The sequence below is a fragment of the Oryctolagus cuniculus genome, chromosome 17 (assembly GCF_964237555.1).
Source record: "Oryctolagus cuniculus chromosome 17, mOryCun1.1, whole genome shotgun sequence".
NCBI classification, from domain to species: domain Eukaryota; kingdom Metazoa; phylum Chordata; class Mammalia; order Lagomorpha; family Leporidae; genus Oryctolagus; species Oryctolagus cuniculus.
The window spans coordinates 67,457,884-67,471,828 of NC_091448.1; the positions used below are offsets into that span (position 1 = coordinate 67,457,884).

Consider the following 13,945-nt stretch of genomic DNA (forward strand, 5'->3'; position numbering starts at 1 on the left):
GTGAGCTCTTGGAATAGAAACGGTGGCAGGTCAGCACGTGGATCTCTGTGGGTCTGAAATAGTGGGTTATTGATCCCAAACAGCCCCGGAACGAACAGTTCCCTCTAAAGCCCAGAGGTTGTTGGATTTTTTTTTTTTTCCCTCTGAAAAATACCTCTCAGAACTTTATTAGGTGACTTCTCTCTGCCAGGAGATTGGAATTTGGATAATAAAGGAGGAAAGAACATTGGAGAACCAGGGAGTTGAAAGCTTTTGTTTTGTTCTCAGAACTTGAGCCATAGCACTCACTAAACCCAGAGTGAGTCCCAGAATGTTTTTTTTTAAGATTTATTTATTTATTTATTTGAGAGGCAGCATTAGAGACAGAGAGAGAAAGAGAGCGAGGACTTCCACCTGCTGGTTCACTCCCCAAATGGCCGCAACAGCTGGAACTGGGCTTCTCTGAAGCCAGGAGCCAGGAGCTTCTTCCCCGTCTCCCACATGTGTGCAGGGGCCCAAGCACTTGGGCCATCTTCCCCTGCTTTTTCAGGGATTAACAGAGAGCTGGATTGGAAGTGGAGCAGCCGGGACTCGAACTGGCACCCGTATGGGGTGCCGGCACTGCAGGCAGAGGCTTAACCTGCTACACCATAGCGCCAGCCCCAAAATGAGTTGTTTTCAATAACTCAGAGAATGAGCTCCCGTGTGTCAAGCCATGGCCCTGTATCTAAAACCTCTCCCTTCCCACGCCTGACTCCACGCTGCCCATGCTGGCTGGAAGTCTTCCTGCGTGCACCTGCCTTCCTACAACAAGGCATCATCAGGTCCTGGCTGTAAATGCAGTGAGGCCATCAGCTGGTGGGACGGGTAGAGCTGTTGATCCTATACCAGGCCAGGCCAGTGCACTGTGCATGGCCCCGTGTCTGCTTTTACTTCCCAATTTTGTTGTGGCTGTCAGTTCTCCTGCTTCATGGCTTTGTGTGACCTTCCCCTAACTTTCCATCTGTGCCACCATTGCTAATAGTTACCCAGAATACAAGTTTGGTTTTTTTTTTTTTTTTTTTTTTTTTTTTTTTTTTTTTTTTTTTTTGACAGGCAGAGTGGACAGTGAGAGAGAGAGACAGAGAGAAAGGTCTTCCTTTGCCGTTGGTTCACCCTCCAATGGCCGCCGTGGCCGGCGCGCTGCGGCCGGCACACCACACTGATCTGATGGCAGGAGCCAGGTGCTTCTCCTGGTCTCCCATGGGGTGCAGGGCCCAAGCACCTGGGCCATCCTCCACTGCACTCCCGGGCCACAGCAGAGGGCTGGCCTGGAAGAGGGGCAACCGGGACAGAATCCGGCACCCCGACCGGGACTAGAACCCGGTGTGCCGGCGCTGCTAGGCGGAGGATTAGCCTAGTGAGCCGCGGCGCCGGCCCCAGAATACAAGTTTGAATCCCCGGGACGCTCAGCCTGGGCCTTCGTGTATGGCCTCAGAACATAGCAAGGGATCTTCAAAGAATTCATGGAAAATGTGTTATGAAAAAAAAAAAATGGATGAGGGCCAGCATCCCATATGGGCACCTGTTTGAGTCCCGGCTGTTTTACTTCCCATCCAGTTCCCTACTAATGGCCTGGGAAGGCAACGGAAGATGATCAAGTGCTTGGGCCCCTGCCACCTATGTAGGAGACCCTGAGGAGGCTCCTGGCTCCTGGCTTCAGCCTGAGCCAGCCCCAGCCATTGCAGCCATTTGGGACAGTGAACCAGCAAATGGAAGATCTCTCTCTCTCTCTCTCTAACTCTGCCTTTCAAATAAATAAACCTTAAAAAGAACAACAGTGGATGTTTTTCAAAATATTGGTACACAAAAGCAAACTTTTGTCCGTGAACTTTTTGAAGTCCCTCCTACGTCTGATTGCTTTGAGGGCTCCTTTCGCTTGTCCCGTGGGTTTCTCTGGGCTGGCTGCATGTTGGAAAATTGCCACCGTGTGTTCCAGGCCCCGCGGCCCAGAGGCTTCTTCAGCAGGGTGACCTCGGGTGGCCTGGCCAGCCCAGGAGGCTTTCCTGCACTTCCTGCTGGGCCAGGCTCTGGACTGCCCTGCAGCGTATGGATCTCTGCCAGGGGCATTCCCAGCGCCAGGTGTGGGGACGCAGGCCCTTGGAAAACCTCAGGAGCAGCTCCCTAAAGGTGACAAGCAGCCCTGCTCCCACTGCCCTGAGGGTAGAGTCAGAGCCACCGGATAGCTCTCCCAGTGTCTTCTCTGCCCGCGGCTCTTTCCAAGGGCCCTACTCCCCCTGAATCTCCTGCCCTGCCGTGGCCCACCAGCCTGCACTGGGATTTGCCTCTTTAGCCTTGCAAGGTCCCTGAAGAGCAAATGCTGATCACCTGGTAGGCACCCAGGACCAGGCACAGCAGAGAGCAAGAAAGAGGAAACACCTTGTTGGCTGAGCAAAACCTACAGTGGCTCAGAGGCCCTGAGGTTGCTAAGTCGTGGGGGTCTAACTGGGCAAGCCACACAGAACCCCGGGATCTTCCGTGGGCAGCAGCAGGGTGAGGAGGGAGCCGTTCTGGCTGCCCGTGGCGCTCAGGCCCCCTGGGTTAAGTTCTCTGGGGCCTCAGCTTCAGCATCCTCACCTCGGAAATGGGGTAGCACAAAGCAGGGAGCAAGTAGCCAGCACACAGCACTTTGTCTTCTGCGGATGGCCAGCTGGTGTGGCTCCTGTGAGGACAACTGGGAGGGAGGGCGAGGGACAGGACGCCCAAGAAGGCTGCAGCACTAATGGGGCAAAGCCATGCAGGATACCGAGGGATCTCTCTCTGTGCCTGGCTTGACGTCCGGTCACTGTCATAGTGATGAGCCGATCTTTCTGGCCAGACTTGCTTAAAGCAAAGCCCTGTTGTATGAGCCAGGCCTGGGAAGGGGCAGCATCTGGTCACCAGCGGGCACGCCTGTATACGTGCATGTGTTTGTGCCTGTGTGTGTGCCTGTACGTGTATCCGTGTGCATGCATGCATTTATGTATGTGACTGTTGTGTGCATGTATGCGTTCATGTGTGTGTGCATGCATGTATGTGTGTTTGCTTCCTCCCCTGCAAGGGTCCTGTCCCAGGAGCCTCCTGTCAGGACAGACAGCCCACGCCCCATTGGCTGAAGCCTCGCCCCCAGAGGCCCAGAGGGAGGAGTTAAAAATGCTCCTTTGCAGGGACTGGGCTTGATCCCATTAAAACACCAGGTTCTTTCTCATGCAAAACTGATGTCTGGATGACCGATTGATTGATCATCTGCTCGTTGTGCAAGGGGTGGGAGACCTCTGTCAGCCAGGGCCTGCCCGGGCCCTGGAGGGAGGAGGGAGTGAGAGTGTGGGAATGTGCCAGCCATCTCTGCGTGGCCCTGGAGACTGAGCAGGCAAGGCCCTCAGCTACCTGAGGCGACGAGCCCTGGCCCTCCCTCCCTCCCTCCCTCTCTCCCTCCCTCCCGCTTCAGGTGCTGGAGACGTGCGTGAAGAACTGTGGCCACCGCTTCCACGTCCTCGTGGCCAACCGAGACTTCATCGACAGTGTCCTGGTCAAGATCATCTCCCCCAAGAACAACCCTCCCACCATCGTGCAGGACAAGGTGCTCGCCCTGATCCAGGTGGGTTCCGCGTCCCCCCACCCCCGCCTCTGCCCCCATCTGCAGGAAACCGGCGGAGGCTTTGCAGGGTTTCAATATTTTATCGGGGAAATGCTGATCTGCCGGCTGCTCCTGCCGCTGGGATGCAGCTCTAATAAGCAGGGGCTCTCCGGCCACTTGAACAGGGCCTTTGAGAAGCCTTCCAGGTGCCCTGCCCCGTGCTGTCCACGAGACAGCGGAAGCCTCACCGGCCTCTGAGACCGTGTGGAGCACGGAGGGCCGTGCAGGGCGGGGGGAGATGGGGGCGGTGTTAAGGGATGTTCCATCGAGGAGGCCTGGCTAGAGGAGGAAGAGCTTGCTGGGAGGGTTGCCTGGGAGAGGCAGCTCGGACAGTGGGATGAGCAGGTGTGCAAAGGCCCGGGGGCAGCACAGAGCTCCCTTGATACACTTGGCGTGGACTTATTGTTAATCACGCTGCAAAAATGGCCCCAGAATTTAGTGACCTCAAACAACAAAGCTTGCGACCTCGTGGTCCTGTGGGAGATGTCCCCTTCCTCACCGCTGTGGGTGGGAAGCTCAGTGCCTTGTTGGCGGGAGCCTGAGTCTCTCTCTCTCTCTCTCTCTCTCTCTTTCTCTCTCTCTCTGGACCATGTCCATGGTGACCTCATCTTGGAAGTCACGCACCATTTTCTGTCACATTCTGTTTGTCAGAAGGGAGTCCCCAGGCCCAGCCTCAGGAGGCAGAGGGGGATTAAACTCCACTTCTGAACAGAGAAGGGTCAAAGAATTTGTGGCCATGTTTAATTTAAACTGTGTGACAGGAAGCAAGGTGTCATTAAAAAAAAAATGTCCAGGGCCAGGCCTGCAGGATTGAGGGGAAGAGACCAGAGGACGGGGGGGGGGGGGGGGGGGCTGTGGCATAGCCAGTAAAGCCATGGTCTTCAGTGCCGGGGTCCCATATGGGCGCTGGTTCTAGTCCCAGCTGCTTCACTTCTGATCCAGCTCTCTGCTATGGCCTGGGAAAGCAGTGGAAGATGGCCCAAGTCCTTGGGCCCCTGCACCCACATAGGAGACCTAGAAGAAGCTCCCGGCTCCTGGTTTAGGATCAGCACAGCTCTGGCTGTTGCAGCCAGTTGGGGAGTAAACCAGTGGATGGAAGACCTCCCTCTCTCTCTCTCTCTCTCTCTCTCTCTCTCTCTCTCTGCGTAACTCTGAAATAAATAAATCTTTGGGAAAAAAAAAAAAAGAAGAAGGATGAGTAGGGTTTGTGGGCTTGGTCCCGTGGCACTGGGGAGTGCTTGAAGGGCTCTGAGCTGGCGACACGGCCCTGGTGACAGGGCAGAGGGCACCTGAATGCCCAAGCACATCCCGTGTGGGCGATGGTTGCTGTGGCAGAGTCATGGCCAGGCGAGAGCCAAAGGAGGCAGCCAGACTCAGGGCGGGGCCGCGAGGGTGGCGGGGGCTGCAGAGCTGCCAGCCGCCTGTCCTCTGCCTGGAAAGCCCTTTCCTTTGGAGCCTCCCAACTGCCTGATCTAAAAAGCACGCAGGCTCCCTGGCTCCTGGCTCCCGGCTCCCTGTTGTCTGGGCTTCAGGCCGTGCCTGTGCTGACTTTCCTATTGTCTGCCTAGCCCCTATTCCCTAAGAGCCCAGGGATACCAGGTCCCCATAGAATGAGAGTAGGGTTTGATAAGTTTGTTGTTTTTAATTGGACAAATCAGACAGACTGGTTCACTCTCCAAATGCTCACAGCGACTGGGCCTGCGCCGGGGCTGAAGCCAGGAGCTGGGAGCTTGATCCTGGTCTCCCCCATAGGTGGTAGGAACTCAGCTACTTGAACCATTACCGTAGCCCCCAGGGTCTGCACTGGCAGGAAGCTGGAGTCAGGAGCCAGAGGTGGATGTTAAATCCGGGCTTCCCAACATAGGGTACGGGCTCCCAGTCGCCAGGTTACACGTCCGCCCCAAGGGCCAGGTTTTCCTTTGTTGATTTTAAGATTCATTCATTTATTTGAAAGGCAGAGTCACAGAGAGAGGGAGACACAGAGAACCTGAGCCATCTTCCATCCGCTGGTTCACTCCCCAAATGGCCGCAACGGCTAGGGCTGGGCCAGGCGGAAGCCAGGAGCCAGGAGCTCCATCTAGGTCTCCCACATGAGTGACAGATGGCCCAAGCCCTTGGGCCCCTGCACCTGTGTGGGAGACCAGGAAGAAGCCCTGGCTCCTGGCTTTGGATCAGCCCAGCTCCGGCTGTTGTAGCCATTTAGGGAGTGAGCCAGCGGATGGAAGACCTCTAATTCCGCCTCTGCCTTTCAAATAAATAAATCTTTTTAAAAAAAAAATAAGTAAAAATTAAAGGGGTAGGCGCTTGTTACAGCAATTGCCATTTGAGTAAGGAGGTGGAGTGGCCGGGCCGCGGGGCTCTCCAGGGGCCCCTCCCTCAGCAGGCAGGGGTTTGGCTGCCTGGTCCCTCAGTGTCCCCACAGCCTGTCTCACCACGAGGGCTGTCACCCGTGTCCTCCCAACTGTGGCTTTAACCCTTTTGAGAAAGCAGATAATTTTATTTGCATGTTGATTGCTTTTACAAACTTCACACACACACACACACACACACACACACACACCGGGGAGTCTGAGAATTTCTCTGGGTGAGAAAACACCACTGAGACAGGAATGGGAGGCGGCAGGTGGTGGGTCCTGGGTTCTCCTGCGGGTCGGTGAGTAGAGAACAGACAGAGAGAGAAGGAGAGGTAGAGAGAGAGAGGTCTTCTATCTGCTGGTTCACTCCCCGCATGACCGCAACAGCTGGAGCTGCGCCGATCCAAAGCCAGGAGCCAGGAGCTTCTTCTGGGTCTCCCACGCGGGTGCAGGGGCCCAAGCACTTGGGCCATCCTCCACTGCTTTCCCAAGCATTAGAAGCAGAGTAGCCGGGACTTGAACCGGCGCTCTGATACGGGATGCCAAGTGTTATAAGTGGCAGTTAACCCACGGAATCAGCACGCCAGCCTCTCCAAGTCAGGGAATGAGCTGTAGCCATGTCCTAAGTCCCCTGACCCTGGAAGGAAGTGGGTGCAGAGCTCGTCCCTGTGTGTCAGCACCCCCCGCCCCGCCCCTAGCCCGCCCGCATCCCTCTGCCTCCTTCCCCTGCCTGCTCATCACGGGCGCGGTCAGCCTGCTTGCAGCAGGGGTGTTTGCAGAGGCACGCCTGTGCCACCAGCAGTCCCTGCGCCTGGGGCTGTCCCTCCTCACCCCCTCCCTCCCTCCCCTCACCGAGGTTTCTGTATCTTTCCTCCCCCAACACTGCCCTGCCTCCCCCACCACCACACACAGGCCAGCCCCTCAGGCTCCCACACTGCAGAGCGCCCTGGCATTGGAGCACCCAAAGGCTGCCCTCCGGTTCCCCGTCCCAGGCTCCACGATGAGCCCCGAAGCCGTGGTGCACTTCGGGGCCCCGTCAGCTCAGTCCCATTGTGGGCGTCCACCCTCCTGGAAGGAGCCGGTTTCTCGGGGGTGGGGTGGGGGTTGGGAGGAGAGGAGAGGCAGTGAGGGCAGAACAGTTCAGCACCTTGCCGGTGCCCCCCGCTACCCAGGGCCACCCGAGGGCCTTGCATCCACCGGCCGCCGTAGCTGTCGTACCCACGTCTCCGCGTGGGCCCTGAGCTAGTCTTCGGCTGGTGGTCCCATGTGTTTCCAAGACAAGAGGGTTCAAGCTCCTCCTCCCACTCGGCTTTTCCAAGACCTCAGCGTGGTCATGCCTGCCTAGCGCCCAAGCCACAGGGGCTAAAAATACTCTTTTTTCCACTGAGAGTTTCTCTTTCCACCGAAGAGAGTGAGCTGCGGGGGCAGGGGGTGGTCAGAGGAGGGGGGAGTGGGGAGGAGGAGGGGAGCAGGGGCGGGGCAGGAGGGCCATGAGGGGCTGGAGGTGTCATGTTCTAGAAAACTCCAGGGCAGAGCACAGCCACCCGGATCCCTTTACCATGGCTATGACTATGTGCAGGGGCAGTGCCCTGGCAACCCTGGTTACTGGGACCAGGAGGTCTGGTCTGGGAGCCTGAGCAGCAGGCCACAGAAGCCCCCTTGTGTCCAGAGGCCTCCCAGACCCTCCCCCCACCACACACACACCCAGTATAAGCCAGCAGCGGTCTGTCAGTCTAAAGTTTGGTGGTTCAAAACTGAGAGGGGTGGAGAAACGAGAAGAAAGCGGCCCGTGTTTGCGTGGGGGCTGTTCCCGTCCAGAGCCATGAAGGAGCTGAAAGGGTGAATTGACCCCTTGCCTTCTTTCTCCTCGTTAGATAATCCTCGGCTCCGTAGCCATAGGCAGGCGAAGGGAGAGTCTGAGAGCCTGGCTGTCTCAGTGCAGCTCACTGTGACAAGGGCCCTCAGGGACCGCTTGCCTGTCGCCACCCTCTCTGCCATCAGCTCGGGGATTCTGAGCAGATCAGACCCCTCCCCTTCCTCTCCCACCCCTAGGGTTGCCACACCTCCCAGGGAGAGGCTTCCGTGCCGGGTCAGCCTCCAGAGAGCCCTCCCATGTCACTGTCCCTTCAGTCTGTGACACATGCAGTGGCCAGAGTGCTTCTGTTCTCCCAGGCAGGGCAATAAGGATGCTTAGGGGCCGGCGCTGTGGCGTAGCAGGTAAAGCCACTGCCTGCAGTGTCGGCATCCCATGTGGGTGCCGGTTCTAGTCCTGGCTGCTGCACTTCCAATCCAGCTCTCTGCTATGGCCTGGGAAAGCAGTAGAAGATGACCCAAGTCCTTGGGCCTCTGCACCTGCATGGGAGACCTGGAGGAAGCACCTGGCTCCTGACTTCGGATTGGTGCAGCTCTGGCCCTTGTGGCCTCTCTTTGCCTCTCCTCTCTCTGTGTAACTCTGACTTTCAAATAAATAAATAAATCTTAAAAAAAAAAAAAAAAGAAAGAAAGAAAGAAAGAAAGAAAGAAAGAAAGAAAGAAAGAAAGAAAGAAAGAAAGAAAGAAAATGAGGTTGCTTGGTAACCAGAAGAACCAAATTCAGTTTCAAGCTGCCAAGTGCTGGCCGGTGGGCTTTCCTGTGCAAGGGCAAAAGAACTGCTACTCTTTAAAAAAAAAAAAAATTTTTTTTTATTTACTTATTTGAAAGTCATTGTTACAGAGAGGCAGAGCAGAGAGAGAAATCTTCCCTCCACTGGCTCACTCCCTAAATGGCCGCAAAGGCTGGAGCTGGACCGATCCAAAGCCAGGAGACAGGAGCTTCATCTCTCATGAGGGTGCAGGGGCCCAAGGACTTGGGCCATCTTCCACTGCTTTCCCAGGCCATAGCAGAGAGCTGGATCAGAAGAGGAGCAGCTGGGACTTGAACCAGTGCCCATATGGGATGCCAGCACTGCAGGTAGCGGCTTTACATACTATGCCACAGTGCCAGCCCCTGGTGCTCCCTTTAAGAGGTGTCTGCCTAGGTGTGGGAAAGACGGTGGGCAGGGTTATTTGGGCATGCACCAGACACCATGGGTTTCCAGTGGGACTACTGTTCCTTTAAACACCCCCCCTACCCCTGCTCCTGCCCCCATTCATTCCCTGTTGGCGTCAGTGGTGAGTACCATCACAGGGCGCCCTGGACAGGGGCTGCAGGCCTGGCAGGTGAGAAGGGGTACACCGGCCAACACGGCTCGGCTGCAGACAGCAGGTGCCAACTCCCACACGCCTGGGCAAAGAGGGGCATTTGCCAGGACAAGGCAGAGCCTGCTGCATGCCCAGGCCTCCAAGCCAGGGGAAGGGCGGAAGGGATCAGAAAAGTCCTCCAGACCTTGATGTCCGCACCTCCCTCTCAACACCAGCTGCTGTGTCTCCTGCTCCCAGGCCTCCTCCTGGAGCCCACAGGTTGAGATGACTTTCAATTCCCCCCAAAGAGAACCACCCATTCCCACCCCCACCCCGCCCCGCAGGCAGAGGAGAATCTGGCCCGATGCAGGTCATGTTGTTCCCTCCCCTCCCAACAGTGCAGGCTCAGTTACTGGGGTCCCCTCTGTCCCCACCGAATGAAATGCCAGAGCATTTTGAAATGAGCCAGGACTCAGCTGGATGCTAATTTCAGGGACCGGGAGTGGGGGGGAGTGAGTACCGCAGGAGCTGCTGATCGGGGACCTGACTCTGGGGCCCTCCCTGGAGGCTGGGCCTCCCACTGCCCCACTGCGGACACCTTTGGCCCATTCAGAATCCAGAAGGAAGCGCTGGCCGAGACAGGCTAAGCGGACACAGCGGTGTTAAACCCCGAGCATGCAAATGAATAAGGGCACTGGGTGGCGTGCCTCTCATGTCCTCAGAATTAAGGAGGCTGTTTAGAAACGGACCTTTTAACTTCCAACGGGTCTGTGGGTTGGAGATAGAATTTCTGTGGCTGCTTCCGGATTGGCTGGAATGCTTGCTGGAGCCAGGGAGGCAAGGCAGTTAAATGGCGTGCAGACAGCAGACTTGGCAACAGAGGGCCGGAGCGCTGCAGGCTGCCCCTCCTCCCCCCGACATGAGCACTGGGGAACTCGGGCTGAAGGGAACAGCACAGGAGGGGCTGGGCCCCACTGCCAGGGAGCCCTTCAGATCTGCTTTTTTTTTTTTTTTTTTTTTTTTAAAGATTTATTTATTTGAAAGGCAGAGTTACAGAGAGACAGAGAGAAATCTTCATCCGGCTGATTCACTTCCCAAGTGGCTGCAATGGCTGGGGCTGGCCCAGTCCAAAGCCACCAGCCAGGAGTTTCACCTGGGTCTCCCGTGTGGGTGGCAGCAGCCCAAGCACTCGGGCCATCCTCTGCTGCTTTCCCAGGTGCATTAGCAGGGAGCTGGATCGGAAGTGGAGCAGCTGGGACTAAAACTGTTGTCCATATGGCAGGTGGCAGCTTAACCCATTGCACCATGCCAGCGGGCCCCAGATATGCTTTTTTGTTTATATATACATTCTTTAACTTCCAAAGAGTGGAATATCTTAGAAGAAAATGTGTAGGGGCCGGCACTGTGGCGTAGCCAGTAAAGCTACTGCCTGCATATGGGCGCCGGTTCGAGTACTGGCTGTTCCACTTCTGATCCAGCTCTCTGCTGTGGCCTGGGAAGGCAGTGGAAGATGGCCCAAGTGCTTGGGCCCCTGCACTCGCATGGGAGACCTGGAGGAAGTTCCTGGCTCCTGGCTTTGGATCGGCACAGCTGCAGCCATTGCAGCCAATTGGGGAGTGAACCAATGGATGGAAGACCTCTCTCTCTCTCTCTCCCTCCCTCCCTCCCTCCCTCTCCTCTTTCTGTGTAACTCTGACTTTCAAATAAATAAATAAATCTTTTTTTTTTTTAAAGAAACTATGTAAGAGTTTCCTGAGTTAAGAGAAAGGGTAATCTGTTGGAGTCTTGTCGTTCCTGTCTGCATTGTGTGTATATTTTTTTAAGGTTTTATTTTTTATTTGAGAGGCAGAGTTACAGACAGTGAGAGGGAGAGACAGAGAGAAAGGTCCTCCATCCACTAGTTTACTCCCCAAATGGCCACAACAGCCAGAGCTGTGCCAATCTGAAGCCAGGAGCCAGGAGCTTCTTCCAGATCTCCCACATGGGTGCAGGGGCCCAAGGACTTGGGCCATCTTCTACTGCTTTCCTAGGCCATAGCAGAGAGCTGGATTGGAAGTGCAGCAGCCAGGACTCGAACCGGCGCCCATATGGGATGCCAGCACTGCAGACAGAGGATTAACTTACTGCGCCACAGCACTGGCCCCTGCGTTTTTTTTCTATCTGGCCCATGTATGTTGAATCTAGCCTCAGCAGGACACAATAGAAGCAGCTTGGGGTGGGGTAGCAGGACCCTTGGGGATGAGCCCTCCTCTGGGCTAAAGTCTTCCCTCGGGCTGGGCTAGGCAGTGACAGCCGTGGCCATCTCAGATCAGCTGAGACCCGGAGCTGGCCTGGATTTCACAGCCTACATCCATCTGTCCTTTGTTTTTTGCTTTCTGCTCAGTTCTCCACCACCCCCAGCTGCACAGCCCAGCAGTTGCTTTCCTGTGGCTATGGAGCTGCCTGCATCCTGGGATGTCACAGGGCTTAGGTGTCATTTCTCTGTCCCTGCGCCAAGGAAATTCGCACCATAGTTCCGTTTCATGCTCTCATTCGCGCGCTCAGTGGCACCTGCAAACCACAATTTCGCCAGGGGAGGCCCACAGTGGGTTTCGCCAGAGAGCTTTGCATTCAAGCATGGGAGAGCACTGGCTTCCAGGGCTGCCCTGGGTTTTCAGGGGCCGCAGCCGCCTTTGGGGGGGCAGGGGACGATCTTTCCCAAGGGCCTTCTTCTGCCTCCCGCAGGCGTGGGCTGACGCCTTCCGCAGCAGCCCCGATCTCACCGGGGTGGTGCACATATACGAGGAGCTGAAGAGGAAAGGGGTGGAATTCCCCATGTCAGACCTGGACGCTCTGTCTCCCATTCACACGCCGCAGCGGGTAAGCTTCCAGCTGGCGTTCTAGAACCTGCTGCACGCGGGCAGGCCAAGCCGCCGCCACCACCCTGCTGCCGCTCCCCCGTGAATTATTCAGCTTGTCACTCCGAGAGCCCCTGGGGCATTGCTTTTTAATAACAAGGGGGAGTGCAGGCGTGAGACAGCTGGCTGACTGGTGATTAAGCGGCAGCATCAAGCCCCCCTCCCCAGCTTTCACACTGACTGTGGAAGATTATAATAGGAGGATCGGGGGCTGGGGTGGGGGTGGGGGGCGGCTGCTGGGCAGAACCGTCCTGTGCGGGTCGTTAGCACCTGCTCTTTCAGGGGCCCCTGGCACCCATCCTCGGCACCCGAGCCCCCAGATCAGCACAGAAGGGCAAAATGTGCCCCGTGGTTTATCAGCTGTGCACACCACGTACGTCTAGAAGGGAGGCTAAGCTGTGCGTTCAGCATCAACCCCAGGGAATCCGTGGAGTCCTCCAAGCCCAGGAAAGACCATGTGGGGGCCTCCTCCTGCAGCTCTCCTGGTGCCAGTGGTCAGGGGAGCCACATGGATTGGGCGGGGGCTGCACGCTGCACGCTGTCACACGTAAGAACCAGGAAGGCGCAGGGTCTGCCAGGGGTCCCTGTCCAGGTGCCACCAGCCTGCTGCTGGGTGGCCCTCCTGTGTGGGTGGAAGGACTGGGCCCAGAGCGGACCCTGGGGTGGTGCCAGGCCCCACCGCGGAGGCAGCACCGGTGGACGTAGCGCTGTGCCGTTGTCCGAGGCAGAGCGTCCCTGAAGTGGATCCAGCCGCAGCCATGCCCCGGTCCCAGCCGCAGCAGAGGACAAGCTCCGGCTCCTACTCCGCACCTGCTCCTGCTCCCTACTCCGCACCGCAGGCCCCGGCTCTGAGCATCACTGGGCCCATCACGGCGAATTCAGAACAGGTACTTGCACGCTTTGGGGCCACGTGGGACTCCCCCAGAGCGGCCGCCGTGCAGGCGTGTGAGGGACGCCGGGGTCCCACGGGGACCGAGCCCAGTGCTGTGTGTGCACGGCAGTGAGCAGGGCCTGGGAGGCAGCCGGGCAGCCGAGGCACCAAGGGTCCCCGAAACACAAATGGCGCTCTGGCAGGGGCCCTGTGCAGGCGGGGGCGCCTTTTTTCTTTTTAAAGAAAGAGGCACAGAGAGTGAGAAAGACCGAGAAACCAAAAACCAAATAGAAAAAAAAATGGGTAAGGGCAAACACAGGCAGACGTAGTTGACAGAATAGGAGACAGCGATGGTTGGAAGACAGGTGCAGCTCGCCTTGCTCAGGAGAAAATAAAACGGCTCTGCAGGCGCAGCTGGGCCACAAGCATTGTGGGAGTCACTGTGTACCAGCAGCACGTGTTACGTGCAACGGGGAGGGGTAGGGGGCCTTCAGGGCCTGTGGGTCCTGGGATCTCCCCAGACAGTGGACTCTGAAACACCTGGGGAGCTCTGGCCAGCCCCAGTGCCCGCAGGCCACGCCCACAAGGCCTTCAAGGAGGGTGCCAGGCCCCAGGCCCGCTCTGTGCAGCTGGGCAAGCTCCACTGCCCTGGACCCAGGCTCAGGCGAGTCAGCTCATGCCTGGTGGCCTTGTAGGAGGAGGCAGCCACTCCAGACCCTGGGAGCAGAGTCCTCATCAGCCCCGTTCTAGCTGCTCCTGCTTCCCCAGAGGTACCTGTTGCTCCAGGAAGCACTGACCGGCTGACCCCCTGCCATCCCAAACCCAATGGCCACTGGGACCAGAAAAGAGGCGTCACAAGTGTGGGGCCAGGGTTGCGACACTGGCACCCCTTATGAGCGCCAGTTCCAGTCCCTGGCTGCTCTGCTCCGATCCAGCTCCCTGTTTAAATGCCTGGGAAGCTCCTGTCCCTGTTTGGAGAGCTTGATGCAGTGGCTGGGATTTCTCTGTCTCTCTCCCTCTCTCTTTGCCG

The 13,945-nt window shown here is 57.2% G+C and overlaps 1 protein-coding gene across 1 annotated transcript in view; it reads left to right on the forward strand.

Annotated features, from left to right (window-relative positions):
- The window catches only part of LOC138846338 (TOM1-like protein 2), a 96,389-nt gene extending 83,326 nt beyond the window's left edge, over nucleotides 1-13,063 (forward strand). Inside the window, exons 4-6 of the mRNA XM_070061766.1 lie at nucleotides 3,446-3,595; nucleotides 11,872-12,006; nucleotides 12,773-13,063. Of these exons, the coding sequence (XP_069917867.1) occupies nucleotides 3,446-3,595; nucleotides 11,872-12,006; nucleotides 12,773-13,048 (561 nt within the window). The 3' untranslated portion in view covers nucleotides 13,049-13,063. The remainder of the gene's footprint in view (nucleotides 1-3,445; nucleotides 3,596-11,871; nucleotides 12,007-12,772) is intronic.
- Nucleotides 13,064-13,945: the final 882 nt, after the last annotated feature.